This window comes from Hordeum vulgare, chromosome 5H (genome assembly GCF_904849725.1).
Source record: "Hordeum vulgare subsp. vulgare chromosome 5H, MorexV3_pseudomolecules_assembly, whole genome shotgun sequence".
NCBI classification, from domain to species: Eukaryota; Viridiplantae; Streptophyta; class Magnoliopsida; order Poales; family Poaceae; genus Hordeum; species Hordeum vulgare.
In genome coordinates, this window is record NC_058522.1 from 546,062,167 (window position 1) to 546,084,736 (window position 22,570).

At 47.5% G+C, this 22,570-nt stretch overlaps 2 protein-coding genes across 2 annotated transcripts; one reads left to right on the plus strand and one right to left on the minus strand.

Annotated features, from left to right (window-relative positions):
* Positions 1 to 14,853: 14,853 nt before the first annotated feature.
* On the plus strand, positions 14,854 to 16,847 carry LOC123398817 (pentatricopeptide repeat-containing protein At2g02980, chloroplastic). Its single transcript, XM_045093268.1, has one exon. It carries the CDS (start codon positions 14,899 to 14,901, stop codon positions 16,690 to 16,692), a length of 1,794 nt encoding a protein of 597 aa, XP_044949203.1. The 5' UTR covers positions 14,854 to 14,898; the 3' UTR covers positions 16,693 to 16,847.
* A 3,689-nt stretch (positions 16,848 to 20,536) lies between these two features.
* On the minus strand, positions 20,537 to 21,981 carry LOC123398820 (leucine-rich repeat extensin-like protein 6). Its single transcript, XM_045093269.1, has 2 exons — positions 21,401 to 21,981; positions 20,537 to 21,296 (listed from the first exon to the last, which is right to left on the minus strand). The coding sequence occupies exons 1-2, from the start codon at positions 21,964 to 21,966 to the stop codon at positions 20,684 to 20,686; spliced, it is 1,179 nt and encodes a 392-aa protein (XP_044949204.1). The 5' UTR covers positions 21,967 to 21,981; the 3' UTR covers positions 20,537 to 20,683.
* Between the last annotated feature and the right edge of the window lie 589 nt (positions 21,982 to 22,570).

Below are 22,570 nucleotides of genomic sequence, written 5' to 3' on the forward strand. Positions count from 1 at the left end.
AAGGATCATTGTATCTATCCTTGATATGTTATAGTTCATCACGAAGCTCTCACGGCTTGGTGGCAGTGACTTTGGAGAACCATCACTATCTCATCTGGAAGATTAACTCCCACTTGATTCAAGCGATTGTCGTACTCAGACAATCTGAGCACACGCTCAAGGATTGAGTTTTTCTCCTTTACTTCATGGACAAAGAATCTTGTCAGAGGTCTCATACCTCTTAACAAGGGCAAAAGCATGAAATCACAATTTCATCTCTTTAGAACATCACTCATGTTCCGTGACGTTTCAAAACGTCTTCAGCGCCACGCTTCTAAGCCATTAAGTATTTTGCACCGAACTATCGCGTAGTCATCAGAAACATGTATGTCGGATGTTCACAACATCCACAAACGACGCTCGAGGTGCAGCACACTGAGTGGTGCATTAAGGACATAAGCCTTCTGTGCAGCAACGAGCACAATCCTTAGTTTTACAGACTCAGTTCGCAAAGTTTGCTACTATCAACTTTCAACTAAATATTCTCTAGGAACATATTAAAAATAGTAGAGCTATAGCGCAAGCTACATCGTAATTCGCAAAGACCATTAGACTATGTTCATGACAATTAGTTCAATTAATCATATTACTTAAGAACTCCCACTCAAAAAGTACATCTCTCTAGTCATTTGAGTGGTACATGATCCAAATCCACTATCTCAAGTCCGATCATCACGTGAGTCGAGAATAGTTTTAGTGGTAAGCATCTCTATGCTAATCATATCAACTATACGATTCATGCTCGACCTTTCGGTCTCATGTGTTCTGAGGCCATGTCTACACATGCTAGGCTCGTCAAGCTTAACCCGAGTGTTCCGCGTGTGCAACTGTTTTGCACCCGTTGTATGTGAATGTTGAGTCTATCACACCCGATCATCACGTGCTGTCTCGAAACGAAGAACTGTCGCAACGGTGCACAGTCGGGGAGAACACAATTCCGTCTTGAAATTTTAGTGAGAGATCACCTCATAATGCTACCGTCGTTCTAAGCAAGATAAGGTGCATAAAGGATTAACATCACATGCAATTCATAAGTGACATGATATGGCCATCATCATGTGCTTCTTGATCTCCATCACCAAAGCACCGGCACGATCTTCTTGTCACCGGTGTCACACCATGATCTCCATCAACGTGTCGCCATCGGGGTTGTTGTGCTACTCATGCTATTACTACTAAAGCTACGTCCTAGCAATATAGTAAACACATCTGCAAGCACAAACATTAGTTTAAAGACAACCCTATGGCTCCTGCCGGTTGCCGTACCATCGACGTGCAAGTCGATATTAAATATTACAACATGATCATCTCATAGATCCAATATAACACATCACATCATTGGCCATATCACATCACAAGCATACCCTGCAAAAATAAGTTAGACGTCCTCTAATTGTTGTTGCATGTTTTACGTGGTGACCATGGGTATCTAGTAGGATCGCATCTTACTTACGCAAACACCACAACGGAGATATATGAATTGCTATTTAACCTCATCCAAGGACCTCCTCGGTCAAATCCGATTCCACTAAAGTTGGAGAAACCGACACTCGCCGGTCATCTTTGAGCAACGGAGGTACTCATAGTGATGAAACCAGTCTCTCGTAAGCGTACGAGTAATGTCGGTCCGAGCCGCTTCGGTCCAACAATACTGCGGAATCAAGAAAAGACTAAGGAGGGCAGCAAAACGCACATCACCGCCCACAAAAACTTTTGTGTTCTACTCGAGATTACATCTACGCATGAACCTAGCTCTGATACCACTGTTGGGGAACGTCGCATGGGAAACAAAAAATTTCCTACGCGCATGAAGACCTATCATGGTGATGTCCATCTACGAGAGAGGATTTCCGATCTACGTACCCTTGTAGACCGCACAGCAGAAGCATTAAGAAACGCGGTTGATGTAGTGGAACGTCCTCACGTCCCTCGATCCGCCCCACGAACCGTCCCACGAACCGTCCGTGATCCGTCCCACGATCCGCTCCGATCTAGTGCCGAACGGACGGCACCTCTGCGTTCAGCACACGTACAGCTCGACGATGATATCGGACTTCTTGATCCAGCAAGAGAGACGGAGAGGTAGATGAGTTCTCCGGCAGCGTGACGGCGCTCCGGAGGTTGGTGGTGATCTAATCTCAGCAGGGCTCCGCCCGAGCTCCGCAGAAACGCGATCTAGAGGTAAAACCGTGGAGGTATGTGGTCGGGCTGCCATGGCAAAAGTTGTCTCAAATCATCCCTAAAACCCCACTATATATAGGAGGGAGGGAGGGGAGGAGGCAGCCTCAAAACCTAAAGGTTTGGCCGAAATTGAAGGTGGAGGAGTCCTACTCCAATCCTACTTGGAGTAGGATTCCACCTTCCCACTTGGAAACTCTTTCCATCTTGTGTTTTTTCCTTCTCAAACCTTATGGGCCTTAGTGGGAACTTATTCCAGCCCACTAGGGGCTGGTTTATCTCTTTCCATAGCCCATGAGACCCCTTGGGGCGTGACACCCCTCCTGATGGTCCCTGGCACCCCTCCCGGCACTCCCAGTACACTACCGATGAGCCCGAAACTTTTCTGGTAATGCACGAAAACCTTCCGGTAACCAAATGAGGTCATCCTATAAATCAATCTTCGTTTCCGGACCATTCCGGAAACCCTCGTGACGTCCATGATCTCATCCGGGACTCCGAACAACATTCGGTAACCAACCATAACTCAAATACGCATAAAATAACGTCGAACCTTAAGTGTGCAGACCCTGCGGGTTCGAGAACTATGTAGACATGACCCGAGAGACTCCTCGGTCAATATCCAATAGCGGGACCTGGATGCCCATATTGGATCCTACATATTCTACGAAGATCTTATCGTTTGAACCTCGGTGCCAAGGATTCATATAATCCCGTATGTCATTCCCTTTGTCCTTCGGTATGTTACTTGCCTCAGATTCGATCGTCAGTATCCGCATACCAATTTTAATCTCGTTTACCGGCAAGTCTCTTTACTCGTTCCGTAATACAAGATCCCACAACTTACACTAAGTCACATTGCTTGCAAGGCTTGTGTGTGATGTTGTATTACCGAGTGGGCCCCGAGATACCTCTCCATCATACGGAGTGACAAATCCCAGTCTTGATCCATACTAACTCAAAGAACACCTTCGGAGATACCTGTAGAGCATCTTTATAGTCACCCAGTTACGTTGCGACGTTTGATACACACAAAGCATTCCTCCGGTGTCAGTGAGTTATATGATCTCATGGTCATAGGAACAAATACTTGACACGCAGAAAACAGTAGCAACAAAATGACACGATCAACATGCTACGTCTATTAGTTTGGGTCTAGTCCATCGCATGATTCTCCTAATGATGTGATCCCGTTATCAAGTAACAACACTTGCCTATGGCCAGGAAACCTTGACCATCTTTGATCAACGAGCTAGTCAACTAGAGGCTTACTAGGGATAGTGTTTTGTCTATGTATCCACACAAGTATTATGTTTCCAATCAATACAATTATAGCATGGATAATAAACGATTATCATGAACAAAGAAATATAATAATAACTAATTATTATTGCCTCTAGGGCATATTTCCAACAAATAGAACAACCATTATTCTCTGACTTAAATGAGTAGCCGTCTCGCATTAAGCAAGATCCTGATACAATATTCATGCTCAAAGCTGGTACTAAATAACAATTATTAAGGTTTAAAACTAATCCCGACGGTAGATGTAGAGGTAGCATGCCGACGGCGATCACATCGACTTTGGACCATTCCCCACGCGCATCGTCACCTCGTCCTTGGCCAGTCTCTGCTTATTCCGTAGTTCGTGCTTTGAGTTGCAAATGTGAGCAACAGCACCGGTATCAAATACCCAGGAGCTACTACGAGCGCTGGTAAGGCACACATCAATAACATGTATATCACATATACCTTTAACGTTGCCGGCCTTCTTGTCCGCTAAGTATTTGGGGCAGTTCCGCTTCCAGTGACCTTTTCCCTTGCAATAAAAGCACTCAGTCTCAAGCTTGGGTCCATTCTTTTTCTTCTTCCCGGCATCTGGCTTACCGGGCGCGGCAACAGCTTTGCCGTCTTTCTTGAAGTTCTTCTTACCCTTGCCTTTCTTGAAACTAGTGGTCTTGTTGACCATCAACACTTGATGCTCTTTCTTGATTTCTACTTCTGCAGACTTGAGCATCGAGTACAACTCGGGAATGGTCTTTTCCATCCCTTGCATGTTGTAGTTAAGCACAAAGCCTTTGTAGCTTGGTGGGAGAGACTGGAGAATTCTGTCGATTATAGCATCATCCGGAAGTTCGACTCCAAGTGAAGTCAGACGACCGTGTAACCCAGACATTTTGAGTATGTGCTCAATGACAGAACTGTTCTCCTCCATCTTACAGCTAAAGAACTTGTCGGAGACTTCATATCTCTCGACACGGGCATGAGCTTGAAAAACTAGCTTCAGCTCCTGGAACATCTCATATGCTCCGTGTTGCTCAAAACGCCTTTGGAGCCCCGTTTCTAAACTGTATAACACGCCACACCTAACTAGAGAGTAGTCATCACTCCGCGTTTGCCAGACGTTCAGAATTTCCTGGGCTGCTGCAGGAGCGGGAGGGTCACCTAGCGGAGCATCAAGGACATAAGCCTTTTTAGCTGCTTCAAGGATGAGCTTCAAGTTGCGAACCCAGTCCGCATAGTTGCTACCATCATCTTTCAGCTTGTTTTTCTCTAGGAATGCGTTGAAATTGAGGTTGACGTTGGCCATCTACAATATTTATAAAGACAACTTTTAGACTAAGTTCATGACAATTAAGTTCATTTAATCAAATTAAGTATGAACTCCCACTTAAATCGACATCCCTCTAGTCATCTAAGTGATACATGATCCATGTTGACTAACCCGTGTCCGATCATCACGTGAGACGGACTAGTCACCATGGTGAGCAACTTCATGCTGATCGTAGTCAACCATACAACTCATGTTCGACCTTTCGGTCTCTTGTATTCGAGGTCATGTCTGTACATGCTAAGCTCGTCGAGTCAACCTAGGTGTTTTGCGTGTATAAATCTGACTTACACCCGTTGTATGCGAACGTTAGAATCTATCACACCCGATCATCACGTGGTGCTTCGAGACAACGAACCTTCGCAACGGTGCACACTTAGGGGAACACGTCCTCGAAATTTTAAGAGCGATCATCTTATTATGCTACCGTCGTTCTAAGCAATAAGATGTAAAACATGATAAACATCACAATGCAATCATATAGTGACATGATATGGCCATTATCATCTTTGCTCTTTCGATCTCCATCTTCAGGCATCGCATGATCATCATCGTCACCGGCGTGACACCATGATCTCCATCATCATGATCTCCATCATCGTGTCTCCGTGAAGTCGTCACGCCAACTACTACTATCACTACTACTATAGCTAACCGTTAGCGATGAAGTAAAAGTAGTAAGCACATGGCGTTGCATCTCATACAATAAATTAAGACAACTCCTATGGCTCCTGCCGGTTGTCATACTCATCGACATGCAAGTCGTGAAACCTATTACAATAACATGATCATCTCATACATCATACATGCAACATCACCACTTTGGCCATATCACATCACATGTCAAACCCTGCAAAAACAAGTTAGACGTCCTCTAATTGTTGTTGCAAGTTTTACGTGGCTGATTTGGGTTTCTAGCAAGAACGGCTTCTTACCTACGTGACAGCCACAACGATGATATGCCAAAGCTATTTACCCTTCATAAGGACCCTTTTCATCAAATCCAATCCGACTAGAGTAGGGGGAGACAGACACCCGCTAGCCACCTTTTTGCACGGTGTGCATGTCTGTCGGTGGAACCAGTCTCATGTAAGCGTACGTGTAAAGTCGGTCCGGGCCGCTTCATCCTACAATACCGCCGGAAAAGAATAAGACTAGTAGCGGCAAGCAAATTGACAAATCACCGCCCACAACTTTTGTGTTCTACTCGTGCATAGAATCTACGCATAGAAAACCTGGCTCGGATGCCACTGTTTGGTAACGTAGCATAAATTCAAAATTTTCCTATGCATATTCAGATCTTCCTATGGAGAGACCAGCAACGAGAGAGGGGTAAGAGCATCTTCATACCTTGAAGATCACTAAGCGGAAGCGTTGCTAGAACGCGGTTGATGGAGTCGTACAAGCAGCGATTCCGATCTAGTGCCGAACTACGGCACCTCCGCGTTCAACACACGTGCAACCCGGTGACGTCTCCCGCACCTCGATCCAGCAAGGAGGAGGGAGAGGTTGGGGAAGGACTCCAGCAGCACGACGGCGTGGTGTCGATGGAGAGACGAGGTCTCCCGGCAGGGCTTCGCCAAGCACCGGCAGAGAGGAGGAGGAAGAAGGGCAGGGCTGCGCCGAGAGAGAGACCAAAGTCTCATCTCCAATGGCCAAAAGTGCCCACTACATATAAGGGGAGGGAGGGGCTGCGCCCCCTTGAGGGTTTCCCTCTCCTGGGGGGGCAGCCCTAGATGGGGGCTGGTGCAGCGGCCAAGGGGGGGAGGAGGGGTGTGGCGCACCCCGGGTGGGCCTTAGGCCCACCTAGCTTAGGGTTTGCCCCCCCCTTTTCTCTCCCCCACGCATTGGGCTGAGTTGGGAGGCACACCAGCCCACCTAGGGGCTGGTTCCCTTCCCCACTTGGCCCACCTTACCTCCCGGGGTCGTTGCCCCCCTTCGGTGGACCCCCGGGGCCACCTCCGGTGGTCCCGGTGATCCCGGTACGTTACCGATGATGCCCGAAACACTTCCGGTGTCCGAAACCATCCGTCCTATATATCAATCTTTACCTCCGGAACATTCCGGAGCTCCTCGTGACGTCCGGGATCTCATCCGGGACTCCGAAAAACTTTCGGTAACCTCGTATAACAATTCCCTATAACCCTAGCGTCACCGAACCTTAAGTGTGTAGACCCTACGGGTTCGGGAGACAGGCAGACATGACCGAGACACCTCTCCGGCCAATAACCATCAGCGGGGTCTGGATACCCATGGTGGCTCCCACTTGCTCCACGATGATCTCATCGGATGAACCACAATGTCAAGGATTCAATTAATCCCGTATACGATTCCCTTTGTCTGTCGGTATAGAACTTGCCCGAGATTCGATCGTCGGTATACCTATACCTTGTTCAATCTCGTTACCGGTAAGTCTCTTTACTCATTCCGTAGCACGTCATCGTGTGATTAACTCCTTAGTCACATTGAGCTCATGATGATGTTCTACCGAGTGGGCCTAGAGATACCTCTCCGTCACACGGAGTGACAAATCCCGATCTCGATTCGTACCAACACAACAGACACTTTCGGAGGTACCCGTAGTGCACCTTTATAGTCACCCAGTTACGTTGTGACGTTTGATACACCCAAAGCACTCCTACGGTATCCGGGAGTTGCACAATCTCACGGTCGAAGGAAAAGATACTTGACATTAGAAAAGCTTTAGCATACGAACAATACGATCTAGTGCTATGCTTAGGATTGGGTCTGGTCTATCACATCATTCTGCCAATGATGTGATCCTGTTATCAATGACATCTAATGCCCATGATCAGGAAACCATGATCATCTATTGACTAACGAGCTAGCCAACTAGAGGCTTGCTAGGGACACATTGTGATCTATTTATTCACACATGTATTACTGTTTCGTGTTAATACAATTATAGCATGAACAATAGACGATTATCATGAACAAAGAAATATGATAATAACCATTTTATTATTGCCTCTAGGGCATATTTCCAACAGATCAGGCATGCCCGCCTCGCCCGCATTGGCCCGTGTTGGCCCACATCTACCCCACATATATTCGTCCCCATCCGCTTGTCGGACCAAGCCCTAGCCACTTCATCCCACTCCACTTCACTCCCCTCCACTCCCATCCACCACCCAAGCTCACCTTCGGCATGGCTAGGCAGCGGATCTAAGTCCTTCACCTCCAGATTCGTCGATCACGAGCTCGTCCCACGCGGCCCCGAGGAGGAGATGGTCGTCCGGCTTGTGCTCCGCCGCTCCAGGAAGGTGGCCGCACAACGGCAACGCTCGGACTCGCAACGCTGGGAATCCATTGCGTCCGCATAATAGGTGGTTGGATCCGGCTTTGCTGCCTCACCGGAGGCAGTGCAGTCAGTCTAGCGTCTAAACGTCGTGGCGGAAGCGCAACCCCTCCGTTGGCGCGCCGAGCACGAAGCATAGCCGACCTCATACAATGCCATGGTGCGGCGTGCCCATCGGGCAAGGCAACGGTCATGGGATGTGGTGGAGGTCCTCGTGGTGGTGGATGTTGGAGATTCGGAGTAACACTCTCCGACGCCTCGTAGGGTGCACCAGTGCGGTCGACGCAACCGCGTCGTGGTGGACGTCGGCTCCTCCCAGGAAGGATCCGTCATCGACCTCACGTCGACTAACACCGTCCAGGTTATGGGCTTCGACGAGGAAGAGTAGGGCATGGGAGACGGCGAGAGCTCGATTCCCCTGAGGCGGGTAGTGTCCCATGTCCTATTCTACCTCGTCGACGACCGAACCGACACTATGTGGGGCGCAGCCAGCCGCCGGACATGGGCACGGCGGAGCCGGACGATCTCCGCTTAATATTAGGTTTACGTTGCATGTAATAGTATGGATTTGAGGTTTCTAATTTGAGGTATCGGGATGTAGAACACATTATTTAAGACGTGACAGGTAAGTGTCCACGGACGCGCCCGAACAAGTTAGGTGTTTGATGGATCGGATTTGAGAGATGTGACTGTAGATGCTGTTACATCACACTTGGGTCGCTACATGCCTTATGTTTAGTGCAACATGATAAGTCAAGGTTGGGACTTGTGATAGAGAATTTAACAAATTGAAGCCTGTGAGGAAAGAGGTCATTGTTTGCTCAACTAGTAGAAAGTTTAATGAAGTGGCTCGTGTTCTTGCACAATTAGGTCCTAGAGAGTTGTGTGGCGGTGTAATGCAAGATGCTGTGCCAACCTGCATTTTTAGCTTGATGACCTTCCGCAATTATAATGACAAGTTATTTTCTAATTAAAATACAACATGCTTTCAACAGTTTTTATTTTGGGCAAGGCAACAGTTTGGCAAACCACGAATTTGGCTAGCAATTGATTATCTACCAACTTATACTTTGCCCATCCCACAAAACTTGTCAAAAGTTAGCAAGTCATGGAGTTGCCAAATGTTAGCCAGCCAATTTTTTGGCTACGGACCAATCATGCTCTTAATTACGTGGTAGGAAGTAATGAACATACATATGGTGATATTGTTAGGCTATGGATGTCGTTGTGCTAAATACAAAATCTATGACTTGTTATAGAAAAATAGGCACACCGGCAAGGAAATGATTTTCTTATTGAATTTTTACTTAACACGGTACAATTGTAAATACTCACATACATGTATATACTAAGGAAAAAGATTCTGATCACGCGATCCCACAGTAAAACTCCACTGTTTTCCTTGTGCTCCACGTGCCCACGTGAGCCAGCACCATTGCGCCCACATTTTTTCCTTATCTTGAACGAACATTTATAACTGAGATCTTGTTGCAGTAATTATGTTTGCAAGAAAAAACTTGTTATAAAGAAAATAAAAAATACTGCAACTGGGATCTTGTTGCAGGAATGAGCTTTGCAACAAGTCGTGTGTGACAGAAAAATAGAAAATAAAAAAGAGAAACGGACGAGATCTTGTTGCAGGAATTATGTTTGCAACAAAAGCCTTATTACAGAAAAGAAAAATGAGTTTTGCAACTGGGATCTTGTTGCGGAAATGACCTTTGCAACAAAGCGCCTGTGATAGAAAAATAGAAAAGAGAAACATACGACTTGCATCATACAATCGGACAGCGTGCAAGGCGACGGATGTTTTAAAACGTCATTTTTCATTGAAGGAACATTGCCGAAACATTGAAAAAAAAAATGAGCACCAGCTTTAAGTTTAGGACTTGAACTCTGTTGAATTGGTTTTACGACAAGAAACCTAGCAATTTGAGAAACATGATTTAAGAAAGAATAGAATGGTCGTGACCAACTTTACCGGAAATAGCGTTGGAGGGCGTTTTCCTTCGTTCACGGAGGGTACGCACGTAGCCATCCGTCCACGCTGGGGCTGGGGCTGCGGCCGCGGCCCAACCAACTCAACTCCCTGCCGATGATGGGCGGCATCCATCCATCCATCCATCCATCCATGATGGCAGCACCGCCGACGGCGACCGGGCGCCGAGTCAAACGACGGGAATAGTCGCCCGCGCGTGCCCCGTCCGTCACCGGCTCCGGGCGGGGGTTCGAGCGGCGCGCGCCCGCCTCGAAACACCCGCGCACCGCTCTACCCATCCATCCATCCATCCATCCGGATCACGTACGCTCCACGCCTCCACCCGACAACGACGACGACGACGAACCTGGGATTGGGATGGGATCTCCGTGCCGTGCGTCACTGTTGACCCCAGCTCGTCCGTCCGTCCGTCGTTGAACAGTGTTCCAACAGCCCTGCCTTTTGTCTCTCCGCACGCATTGACCTTTGGCTCGGAGTAGTAGCTAGCTCCTCGCGTAAAGCAAAACGCGGGATGGGATGGGATGGGATGGGACGTGATTTGACCCCTACGCTTTTGGCCTCCTAGATCCCCCCTTAAAGAAAACACACTCTACCTTGATCTCGTTTTTCACACACCGAGTTTCGACAAAATAAGTTGACCGAGGAAAGGAAGAGTAGACCGCCGTGTCCACAGCATCTTCCAATACATGACCTCGATGTGAAAATAATAAATTCTTGGAAAACACTTAAAATCAGGCGGATGATTTTCCCACCTTTTAAGTCGCTTCCCCCTCTCATCACGTGTCTCGCAGCCTTATCTTTTCATTCATTCAGATTTTATCGTCTCCCTCGAGCTAATCCCCTTTGTGCTAGCACTGTATCTCTCCCTCTTCTTCTCTCTCACGGCGTCCTCTCCTGCTCGGGCTGATTCGCAAGCCCGGCCAGCCAATCAGCGCAACCTCGTTCCTATTGCAGGAGGAGCCAACCGGCGGCAAGCCGGTCGGTTCTTGCAGCGACGCTTGTTGAGGAGCAACACGGGAAGGGGAAGGTTACGTGCTTCGCCAAAAGGTGCGGTGTTGCGAAGCGCTGGAGTTGCAGTTGAGCTACGTCGGAGACATCGGCGCTGCGTTGGAGCTCTGTTGCGTCTGCAATGGAGCTCGACCGCGGTTGCAATGGAGTTGTGCCGGAGCATCGGTGCTGCGTTGGAGCTCCGCGAGGGCTGCAATGGAGCTCTGTCGAAGTTGCAATGGAGCTTCGTCGGAGCCGTCGAAGGTTTGTCGAGGCTGCAATGAAGCTCGGTCAGAGTTGCAATGGAGCTCCGCCGGTGCTGCACTGAAGCTTCGCCTGCGGCGTCGGTGCTCCATTGAAGCTTTGTCTCGTTGTTGGGGTTTGCTATGAAGCTTTTGGCGATGCTTGATAGTGTCATGGACAACACTTGCAGCTTCGGATGCAGCGCCTCATCGTACATTCTTAGCGTCAAATCTAACCACTAGCTAGGCGGATGATTTCCTGGCGAAATCATCCGACTGATCCGTAGCAGCCGTCAAATTTTTTATATTATCAAGGGGCCAAAACATAGCTCCAACATGATGTACATGTAAAAAAAAGATTACTAAGAAATTGTCGGTGATGTAAAATAGGGCACCAAGTGCCTCTCGAGTAAATCTCTAGTAAAACTCAAGCAATCGTGCACAGCCTTAACTCTCACAAGAAACTTCCCCGCGCCGCGCTTGACCACTCCTTGCCGTCGCCATCGGTCCCCATGGACGCCTCCTTCAGCCCCGTGACGGTCATCGCCGCTCCGATGCTCCACGGGGCAGCCGCCTACGCGTTTGCCACTGGTCATGTTGCCTTTCCTCTCCTAAATCGGTGTGGCGTATTTGCAGCCCCTCGTCTCATTGCATCCATCGGAATAGAACCGCCGGCGAGGAAGATGGCATCCACGACCAAACCATGCGGCGGCGGCTCGAAGCAGACACCACACGAGCCCGTTGCGGCTTCGTCCTGGACGAAGAAGAGGAAGGCGGTCGTGCCTCCTCCCACGCCACCTCCCGTTCTGTCATTGTCCGTGGAGGGGAGCCATCGATTCCTGCCACGACTGTCTCCAACTTGTTTGACGCAATGTCGTGGTTGTGGAGGAGCATACCAAACTATGGTTTTAACATGTGGATTTGATATTAAATTGGATATCTTATTGATTGTGTGTGATGATTTAGAAAGTTTAACTAGTCATATTTCATATTTTATCAAATACATATGCATTTGGATATAACAAATTGTGGAGCGGTTGCCGTGTGGCTGATGTATTTTACATCACCTATTGGAACACTAGTCATTTTACATCATTTATAGAGGTTGAAGGTTTTTGATGATGTGAAAATGCAATTTTTGGTCATGAATATTTTACTCGAATCACAATTTGATGATATAAAATACATCATTATTGAAAATGCTCTGAGGGTTGTCCTATACTTGATAAAACCAAAATTGTTTTTCTAGACAGAAAAAACCACTTTGTAGAAATGTCTATTTATGAAACCCGCTTTTAAATTATGTTCAAGACCTCACTTGGATTTACCTCGTTTCTCTCTATCTCTATTCCTATGCCACGACATATGCGCCAACATAATCCCACCTCCGAAATACGGACAACTATCATTTTGCCCTCCCTTCAAAAATAATGTTTTGTCCTCATCAACAAAGATTTATCCACCTCCTTCGTGCCCGATACTTGGGTACTTAACTATCATCTACCCACCACCTTCCCCAACCTATCCTCCCACACTATCAAACCCATAATCCTAGTCTATCGCATCACGCTCGATGGTTTACTATATAACCCGAGGAACCACTTAGCGGCGGGAGTGGTCTCCATAGAATCGGATGTTGGTTGCTCTTTGTTGCAGGATTTTGGCTTGAACGACCCCACGATGATCGCTTCCCACCCATGGGACCATTTTCTCCACCAAGAATGCCTACGGTTCTTGGATGATTATCACATCAATATTTGTAGAAAATTTAAGAGTGGCACAAGCAACTACTCCCTTCATTTCATAATGTAGTGCGTCCACGTTTTTTAAAATTTAAATTTAACTATAAATTTAATCAATAAGATCGATTGCGACGGGAGCATAAATTATACCATTGGATTCGTATTACGGTTAAATTTTAAGCTTAACAATTGGTCTTGTTGGTTAAGTTTATGATTAAATTTTGAGCTTAAAAATCGAGAACAGGCTATATTATGAAATGGAAGGAGTATATGGAAGATTTAGGCAGCAAAAAATTCTACGCATAAATCACTTATATAATAATAATAAAAGCTAAACCAAAGAGGAAATTAGAGAAATCTCCGAAGAGACTCCTCATGCCTTGTGTTTGGTGGATGGGTTAGGATTACAATGTAAACTCCACACCTTTGTTGAAGATCATTAAGGATGTGGTGATAGGTTGGTGCTGAAGGTGAACGCCGCACCCCATCGTCGGTGCAGAGACATGAATGATTGATAGCGGTGCTCACTAGGAGATAACGATGGGAAGTGTGGTGCTAAGAGAATGTCATTTTGTGGGTGACAACTCGATTAGACAACAGAGTTGACTCAACACACTTATATTGGACTCACAGTTTTCGAACTCATGTGGGGATATATACAAGTACTTTCTGCAAAAAATCTTGTAAAAACTGGACACTAATATTCCTTGATATATACAAACATTGTTTTTGTGTTGTCTTTATTAGCATCTTGAAAAAAGAGAGCAATATAACATAAAACTACAATACTTTCCCTCTATGTATTATAAAAACAAAAAGTCCGTAAATAATTTTCTAAATGCCAAAAATGACCTTTTCTTTCTCTTTCATATAAAAAGACTTACCCGGAAAAGAAAGTAGAGAAGTCATCAAAGGGGTGCCTCCTTTGCCTTGCTCTTCGCGAATGGGTTGGGATTACAGGGTAAACTCTACATCTTTCATTGGAGATCAGCGAGGGTGTGGCTATAAGTTGAAGATGAAGGTGAACGCCTCACCCCTTGCTCGTGGGGAGACATAAGGGCAACTCCAATGCACGATCTCAAATCGTTTGTTTGCATTCGTTTGGGGTAAACAAACACAAATCGTGGCCCAATGCACGTGAAGAAACGGACAAATATTCGTTTTCGGTCCGCTTTCGATCCATTCCCGGTTTAAGTTTGGGTCGTGTTTGCGGCCAAACGGACACAAGCGGACGAGCACGACGCATGCCCTTGTTCGCCCCTGGCCCGGCCGACGGTGACACATCCCCTTTTCTTCCTCCCCTTTCTTGGCTCCGCCCTCGGCCCCTCACCATCGCCGTCGTCACGCCTGTCGTCCACCTTGCTTTGCCCGTCGGTGAAACAATCCCTTTTGCACCTTCCTTGTCGCTGCTCTGCCCTCCGCCCGTGATCGTCCACCTTGGTGCCCGCTGAAGAGTGTTAGGGTATAAGCAACTAAAAACAAAAAGAGTATACAACACATAACCATATACGTTTTGTCAGAGTATTACAGAACTCAATAAAAACCCTTAAAACAATTTTGAAAACAAATACTCCCTCAGTCCGAAAATACTCGTTGGAGAAATTGATATATGTAGGCGTATTTTAGTTGTAGATGATATATATTTCTTTTGCATTTAATGGTCTCTGACAGGTTGGGCCCACATGTGAGCCAACTCGCAAAGCACTCAACGCCGTGTGATGTAATCTTCTCCGGACGACGGAGGAGCAGAGGATAGGCAGCGTTGCAGTTGCACGACGGCCATGTCGTCCTCGCCTCTAACCGCCACGCCCACCCCTCTCCTTCCCGCCAAACCCAAGGGCCCGCTCCTCCCCCACCTCCCGCACTGCACGAGCCTCCGGGCGCTCGCCCAGCTCCACGCCGCCGCCGTCAAGTCCGGCCTGGGCGCGCACCCGGCACTCGTCACCCGGCTCCTTACGCTCTGCACCAAGCAGGGCGCCGCCCCGGCCCACCTCGCGTACGCCCGCCAGGTGTTCGACAGAATCCCCAGCCCCGGGGACGTCGTCTGGTACAACACGCTGCTGCGCGGGTACGCGCGCTCGTCTGACGGCGCGGCCGAGGCGGCGCGGGTGCTCGCCCGGATGCTGGAGGAGGGCGTCGCGCCGGACACGTACACGTTCGTGTCGCTGCTCAAGGCGTGCGCGGCGGCGCGGGCCGGGGAGGAGGGCCGGCAGGCGCACGGCGTGGCCGTCAAGACCGGCGCCGCGGACCACGAGTACGTCCTGCCCACGCTGATCAACATGTACGCCGAGTGCGGGGACGCGCGGTCCGCCCGCGCCATGTTCGGCAGGGTGCCGAACGGGGACTGCGTGGTCTCGTACAACGCGATGATCACCGCCGCCGTCAGGAGCAGCCGGCCTGGGGAGGCGCTGGTGCTCTTCCGGGAGATGCAGGCCAAGGGGCTCAAGCCGACGTCCGTGACGGTGACCAGCGTGCTCTCGGCGTGCGCGCTGCTGGGCGCGCTGGAGCTGGGGAGGTGGATCCATGAGTATGTCAGGAAGGCAGGGCTTGACTCCCTCGTGAAGGTCAACACTGCGCTGATCGACATGTATGGGAAGTGCGGGAGCTTGGAGGATGCCATCGATGTGTTCCAGGGGATGGAGTCGAGGGATAGGCAAGCTTGGTCCGTGATGATCGTGGCGTATGCTAACCACAGCTACGGCAGAGAGGCCATTTCGCTGTTCGAAGAGATGAAGAAGCAAGGGATAAGACCTGATGCTGTTACATTCCTAGGCGTGCTCTATGCCTGTAGCCATTCTGGCATGGTGAGCGAAGGGCTACAATACTTCGATAGCATGAGAGAGTATGGTATCGTTCCTGGGATAAAGCACTACGGTTGCGTGACTGATTTGCTAGCCCGATCAGGTCAGCTAGAAAAGGCTTACAAGTTCATTGATGAATTGCCGATACAGCCCACCGCCATCTTATGGAGGACGTTGCTTTCTGCCTGTGGAAGCCATGGAGCTGTTGATCTTGGAAAACGTGTCTTTGAGAGGATTCTTGAGCTGGATGATACTCATGGCAGCGACTATGTAATATTCTCGAATTTGTGCGCCAACACTGGGAAATGGGAAGAGATGAACAGGGTAAGGAAGCTGATGAATGAAAAGGGGGTGGTAAAGGTGCCTGGCTGTAGCTCAATTGAGATAGATAACAGGGTTCATGAGTTCTTCGCAGGAGATGGAAGACACCCACAATCACAAGATGCACGCCGAATGGTCGATCAAGTGATTGAGCAGCTAAAACTTGTTGGTTATGTTCCTAATACATCTCAGGTCTTCCATGTTGAAATGGGTGAGGAGGAGAAGGCCACAAGCTTAAGATACCATAGTGAGAAACTGGCAATTTCTTTCGGGCTCTTAAATACATCTCCAGGAACTACTCTCCGTGTTGTCAAGAACCTTCGTGTATGTCCAGATTGTCATTCGATGGCAAAGCTTGTCTCTATGCTCTTTAATAGGCGGATCATACTCAGAGATCTAAATCGTTTCCACCACTTTGAGGATGGGGTCTGCTCTTGTGGAGACTACTGGTAGATTTTAGGAACACAATAATTGTTTCACTATGCTCTATCCTTGTTGTGTCCTTCAGGTATGGTCAACTTGTATATGCATGCGAAACTAACTGATAATTGAAGACTCTTTTCAAGTACTGATGGACCTGAACAATAATAACTAACCCAAGTTTGTTACTGGATCTGTACCGTTTAGTCATACCAGTAGGCAAATACCATAACTTCCTGACTGCCTGGATCGCATGTTTTACCATGATCCTTGCAGAGCACTACTATCTGTTATAGGTACTGCATTAGTGTGCGCAAATGACCTCCTACGTTATTGCCAAGATTCTGAAAAGGGAACTCCATTAATGTAATTGATCCATGAGTACTGCTTCTTAGCATAAATGTAATTGATAGCTAACATGGGAGTCTGTATGCAGTTTATAGTCCTTTAAGATCTGTAACAAATTCCCGATATTTTTTTCTCTCTTTGTTCCTGTTTCGATGGTGCTTTAAACTTGGTTCAGTTGGTTGTACCCGACTGTTTATTTCCTCTTTACAATGGAAAGATGTACATCCTCCGATCCGAATTAATTGACGCAGCCTCTATAGAGGCAGCATCAGTTAATTTGGATCAGAGGGAGTACAACACTTGTGGTGTTGAGAAAAAAAAGTTTCTTAGTTGAGATTTTTTTTTCTTGCTAAATCATGTAGCTTATAAAAGCTGTTTAGTTAGTTTGACAATCATACTATGGTCACCTTATTTATCGTTCATTGAATGCAATTCCAGCTTTTTTGAATTAAATGCATTTCTTTGATAGTTTGAAGTCTTGCTGCAAATGCAATTCGTACCAGTCATGGTATGGGGTTTGGGTTCAGGGACACCTTTTCGCCAAATTCTATAGAGCCTGTGAAGACGTGCACTCAATGCATTTTGTGCAGCAAAATTGTCAGTTAATGGATATCCCACTCATGTTTACCATTTTTGCATCTCCACTTGATGCACAACAGCAATTTAAAATCTTTGCCTGCCACCTTCTTTTCATATTACTAACATATTATGCCAAACACATAAGCCCAAATAGGTGATTCTGATGATGTTAGTTTGTTCATTTCATGATTGTTTTCACTCAGTTTCCCAAAGTTCATATTTTCCTGATGTATAATGTCAAAACCATGCCATCTGGACCTTAAAAATGCTACTAATCTTATTTTGTTGTTAGCATTATCACTCTTGCCCATGTAAAGAGAGGAAAGGCCTGTCAAAAGAATGAGAAAAAGCAGATGTTTTGTCACTTTATTTTTATGAATAAAGTTGCTAGGTATTCTACACATTAGCCTGATGATTTGCCCCAACTGACCAGATCCATGCTAGCAATGCAGATTAGCACCGTGCCTTGCTGTGGAGTTAGATCATATCTTACATGGGACATTTATCAGATTATAGAAGGGTTTAGGTTAAAATGTTTCCAAGTAACGGAAGACACTACTTTTTTGGTACACAACTCTGCCCCTAAGAAGTTCATCTGCCTGACACAAGCAATATGAAGTCTTGTGAGTAAGTAGTCGTTTCATTATCTGTACAGTGTGGTTGAGCCTTTGATCCTTGATAGACCAATTGTTAGAAAAATGTGGGTAGTGCGGATAAGCTGTATAGAGCAGAGTCACACAGACTCTGTTCGTTCTAAGGAAGATGGTGTCATGTCACCGAAAACACATATAAATGTGTCTAGTCAACAGTGCCTTAGTTAATTGGCAATGAAAGTTGAAATAGACTGGCTGCTCCATTACAGCGCTGGAGGTTAAAATGTTGCAAAATTTTAACTGCAATGCAGATTCAACAAATTTTGTTGACATATCTAGTAGGACCATTGGACAATCTGCATATCTTTATCTCTATATGATGCTAGATTATTTGAAACCTGATTTTATAGCCAACATTTGCTATGTACAGTATGTTGGTATTGCATGAGTTGATTGGTTCCCCTTGTACTATTCAGGTGAAACTGGACATGTTCTATAGTCTACTTGTGTAGTATCACTGTTACACTCACATCCCATGGTTGAATTCATTGTGTTTGTAACATTTCTGGCAAGGCGATTTTGTGAAGAAAAAAAAAATTGTGCTCACTGGAACTCATAGGAGATTAGGACATATGCAAAACTTTTTGGTAAACCTAATCTTCTACTGAATGAAATCAACACTTCATCATATACTGTGCCTTTAAGGTTCAGTTTGGTCATATATCTCTTTCTTGCATGTGCTGTCGTAATGAAACTCGTGGTATCGCCTACCAGTACATGTCTAAGAATAGTCATAACTGAATTAGATCTCAGACCCCATGTTCCTGCTACTAGCATAGAATAGTGTATCAGTTCGGCTTCATCATTTCTATGTTATGTCATAAATAGGGTAGCAAACCACGTTGTTTAGATGACTGGAATGAATGCTTGCCAAATCAGCCACCATTTATGCATCCTGAGATATGTTTAGATTGCCGTGCTTCATTTAACTTGGTAGACTGACCTTGCCGTGTGAACATGACAATGCATTAGGTTACCTGCTATCTTAGCGGATTTGATTATCACTTAACTTTGTCTGCACCTTCATGAGTGGTTACTTAGACAACGAGGTAAGACCGCCGTCAGCTCTCTTTATCAATTATTCTAGGGCAAGTTGCATGTTTTACTTGGTCCAACAGCTGGTTTAGTCATATCCATAGCCACATTTTATTTTTCCTCTTCCATTATCAGCAAATACGTTCAGTATTTGCCTCGTTAACATACGCCGGCTTGTCATTAACTCAATCCATCAATAATGATGAAAAGGTCAGTTATGCCATGCTGCCTGACCACTAAGTTTCATGTGTTTTATTTCGATTTCTTGTAGCTATGTTCTTCAGTCGTACCATACATGTTCTTGCTGCCATACATACAGTTCCTGTCGCTGTTGCCCGTCTCTGAAAATTAGTTGACATACTGTATTATATACGTACTTGATAGACTTTGAAACAGTGCACCGTAATCTTTCAGTTACCCGAGCAAGCTTAGTGGGCTGCTGTGTGTGACAAGGTCAAGGTGCAAAGTTCACATGGGTATGGTGAAACCATGAAGCCGTCTTGTTCGAACGGATCGCGGAAAGGAACCCGGGCCTGCCTGGAGCCAGCAAAGAGGAGGGGTAGAAGAAGCTTCTTGCCCCTTTGAGTTGATCAACCAACGAGTAAAAGAAGCCCCTCTTTGCAGCTGGAATGCATGAACGGTACTCGCTTTTTAATTAATTCCTCTCTGACCTATCGTTATCAGATGCGTTTGTGCCATTGCTGTTCATAATTTGGTGGCTTAAGAATCTTGGCTTACTTTATTGTCTATGTTTTCCATTACTTGCTCCGTCCTCTGTTTTTTGTAGCTTCCTTTTTCGACAAGGACATCCATATCCTTTTGAAATGGAGCTCTTTGGCGGTGTTTGATATCTAAATTGCCAGATGGCATGATATTATGTGCTTTTTATAAATCCCCAGGGTTCATATGTTCAACACTTTAGGTTAATTAATTTAGCGGAGCAGTCAGTCTTTTAAACCTTTACAGGGAAAAACAGTGATACACTCCCTCTTTTCCCACTTTTAGCAGTGGTCCTAAGTCCTAACAACTAATTCTGAACTGAATTCTGACATATCATGGCCCCTCAACTAACTGCATCCCAGATCGACCCAACTAATAACTACACCAAGTTTTTGCAGAAGTCACACCGCCAAATTAGCGCATTATTTTGCTATGATTATGTAGGACTGGTAGACTGATAAACAATTGTCTCTTGAAATGAGGAAGGAACAGGTAAAGGACACTGGAATGATTTTTTGCCTTTCAGTTGAGTTCTAGGAGTATAATGCAAATCCGTCAATCCATTGTTATTTCTTTGTTTCCGAAAAATAAACATTACAGTATATACCAAGTGTGTGCATTTTTACCCTTTTCTCACGGCACAAAGGCAGCAAACAGCTACAAATTCCAGTATTGCCGTCTGCCACGTATCAGTACATCGGCGGTGGCGACGATTGCCCGTGCGCGGCACACTGTGCAGGCGGCCGGTGGAGGAATTCGATGCACTGCTCGCCAGGCCGCTGGTCGGGGCGTCCGGCGATGCAGTTCTGCCGGTCGTCGATGTGGGGCACCTCCAGGCACCGGTGCGGCTCGCCGCAGAAGAAGTTGTGGGAGTAGGTGAAGTTCTTGAGGTTGGGCAGCGCGCAGATGCTCTCGGGGATCTCGCCGGCAAGCATGTTGTTGGCGACATTGAGCTGCTCGAGGGCGCGCATGTTGCCGATGGTGTCGGGCAGCTTGCCGACGATGCCGTTGGAGCTGAGGTCGAGCACGGTGAGCTTGTCCAGCTTGCCGATCTCCGGTGGGATGCAGGAGGAGATGCCGCTGTTGAGGAGGATGAGCTCGTTGAGCGTCCCGGCCATGTCGCCGATGCTGCTCGGCAGGCACCCGCCGACCCGCGGCAGGTTGGCGAGCACGATCACCGACGCCGTGGAGCTGCTGAAGTTTGCGGGCAGCGTGAACTCGAAGTTGTTGTTGTTGATGAAGAGCGCGTCGATCTTCTTCTCGAAGATGGCCGCCGGCACCTCGCCGCAGAAGTTGTTAAACCTTGAGAGACGCCATGGACAGCCAGTGAGTTGTTAAACCTCTGTGAAAAGTGCGGTGCGGTGCAGGACTGGAGGTACAGGACGATGATGACGCGTACGACGTACCTGATGTCGACGTACTGGACGTGGGGGAGGCAGAGGAGCTGGGAGGGGAAGTTGCCGGTGAGCTGGTTGTTGCTGACGTCGATCTCGTGGAGGAGACGGAGGGAGCGGAGCGCGTCCGGGAGCGCGCCGCAGAACCTGTTGGAGTTGAGGTGGAAGACGGCGAGGTCGGAGAGCAGGCCCAGCTCCTCCGGCAGCGTGCCGGCGATGTCGCCGTGGTTGAGGTCGACGGAGGCGACGGTGCGCGCGCAGGGGTCGTCGGGCGCCGTCGCGCAGTAGACGCCGTGGTAGCTGCACACGTCGGGGCCGCACCAGTTGTTGGTCATGTTCTTGGGGTCGTCCGTGATGGCCTTCTTCAGCGCCTGCAGCGCCACGTAGGCCTTCTCCAGCCTCGAGTTGTTGGTCGCCGGCGGCGCCCCCACCGGCTGCGCCGCCGCGAGCAGCAGCGGCGACGCCACCACCGCCAGCGCCAGGAACGCCGCCGTCGTCGACCCCATCATCGTCGACCCCATCAGGTAACGGAATAATGTTGTTGGCTGCTTCTTTGCTTGGGATTTGTGTTGTAGCATATGTCCTGCCGTCGTGCGTTCAATTCGGCTTATATAGCCGCGGCCGGCGCCTTCCCCCGCCTGTTATTCCTTGGGTGTTCGTTGGTGGCGGCGACCGGCGAGTGCATCGTTTGTTCATGTCTGCTTTGTTCCTTTCTTTTTTCCCCTCCCTCTCTTTGTTTAATGATGATGATGTCCGGGCATCATTGGCGCGCATCCATGCAAGTGCAAAAAAATAAAACCAAAGCCTCGGTTCACCGCTTCGTGTTCGCGATTTTGTTCATACTCCGGATTTCGGGAGTGGGTGCAGATTGATCCGCCTGTGTTTTTTCCTACCCAGCAAATTGACTTCCGCTGTCGTGTGCCTTTGTACCCGACTCCTCGGCCCCGAGGACGACACGGTCAAACACTGATGCCTGCACTCAGTGACAAAATCCCGCTCACCGTGTTCTTCAGGGTTAGTGGCGCCAACAGAGCACACGCACAAACTATTTTGAATTTTGTTATTTATTGATGGAGTGCACGTTGGTAAGATAAGATGCCTTCCCTTAAAGTCGTCTTGCAAAACTCCTTGTTGCTCATAAAACTCCCTTGTCTGCTATTGCTTAGCCTCATTCGTTTTGTA

What these genes read in the sequence shown, in the direction of transcription:
- LOC123398820 (XM_045093269.1), bottom strand. Translation starts at nt 21,966, where the DNA reads ATGCTACAACACAAATCCCAAGCAAAGAAGCAGCCAACAACATTATTC. An exon ending in GTCCAGTACGTCGACATCAG is followed by an intron (nt 21,297 to 21,400) that starts GTACGTCGTACG and finishes GCGTCTCTCAAG; the next exon opens with GTTTAACAACTTCTGCGGCG.
- LOC123398817 (XM_045093268.1), top strand. Translation starts at nt 14,899, where the DNA reads ATGTCGTCCTCGCCTCTAACCGCCACGCCCACCCCTCTCCTTCCCGCC.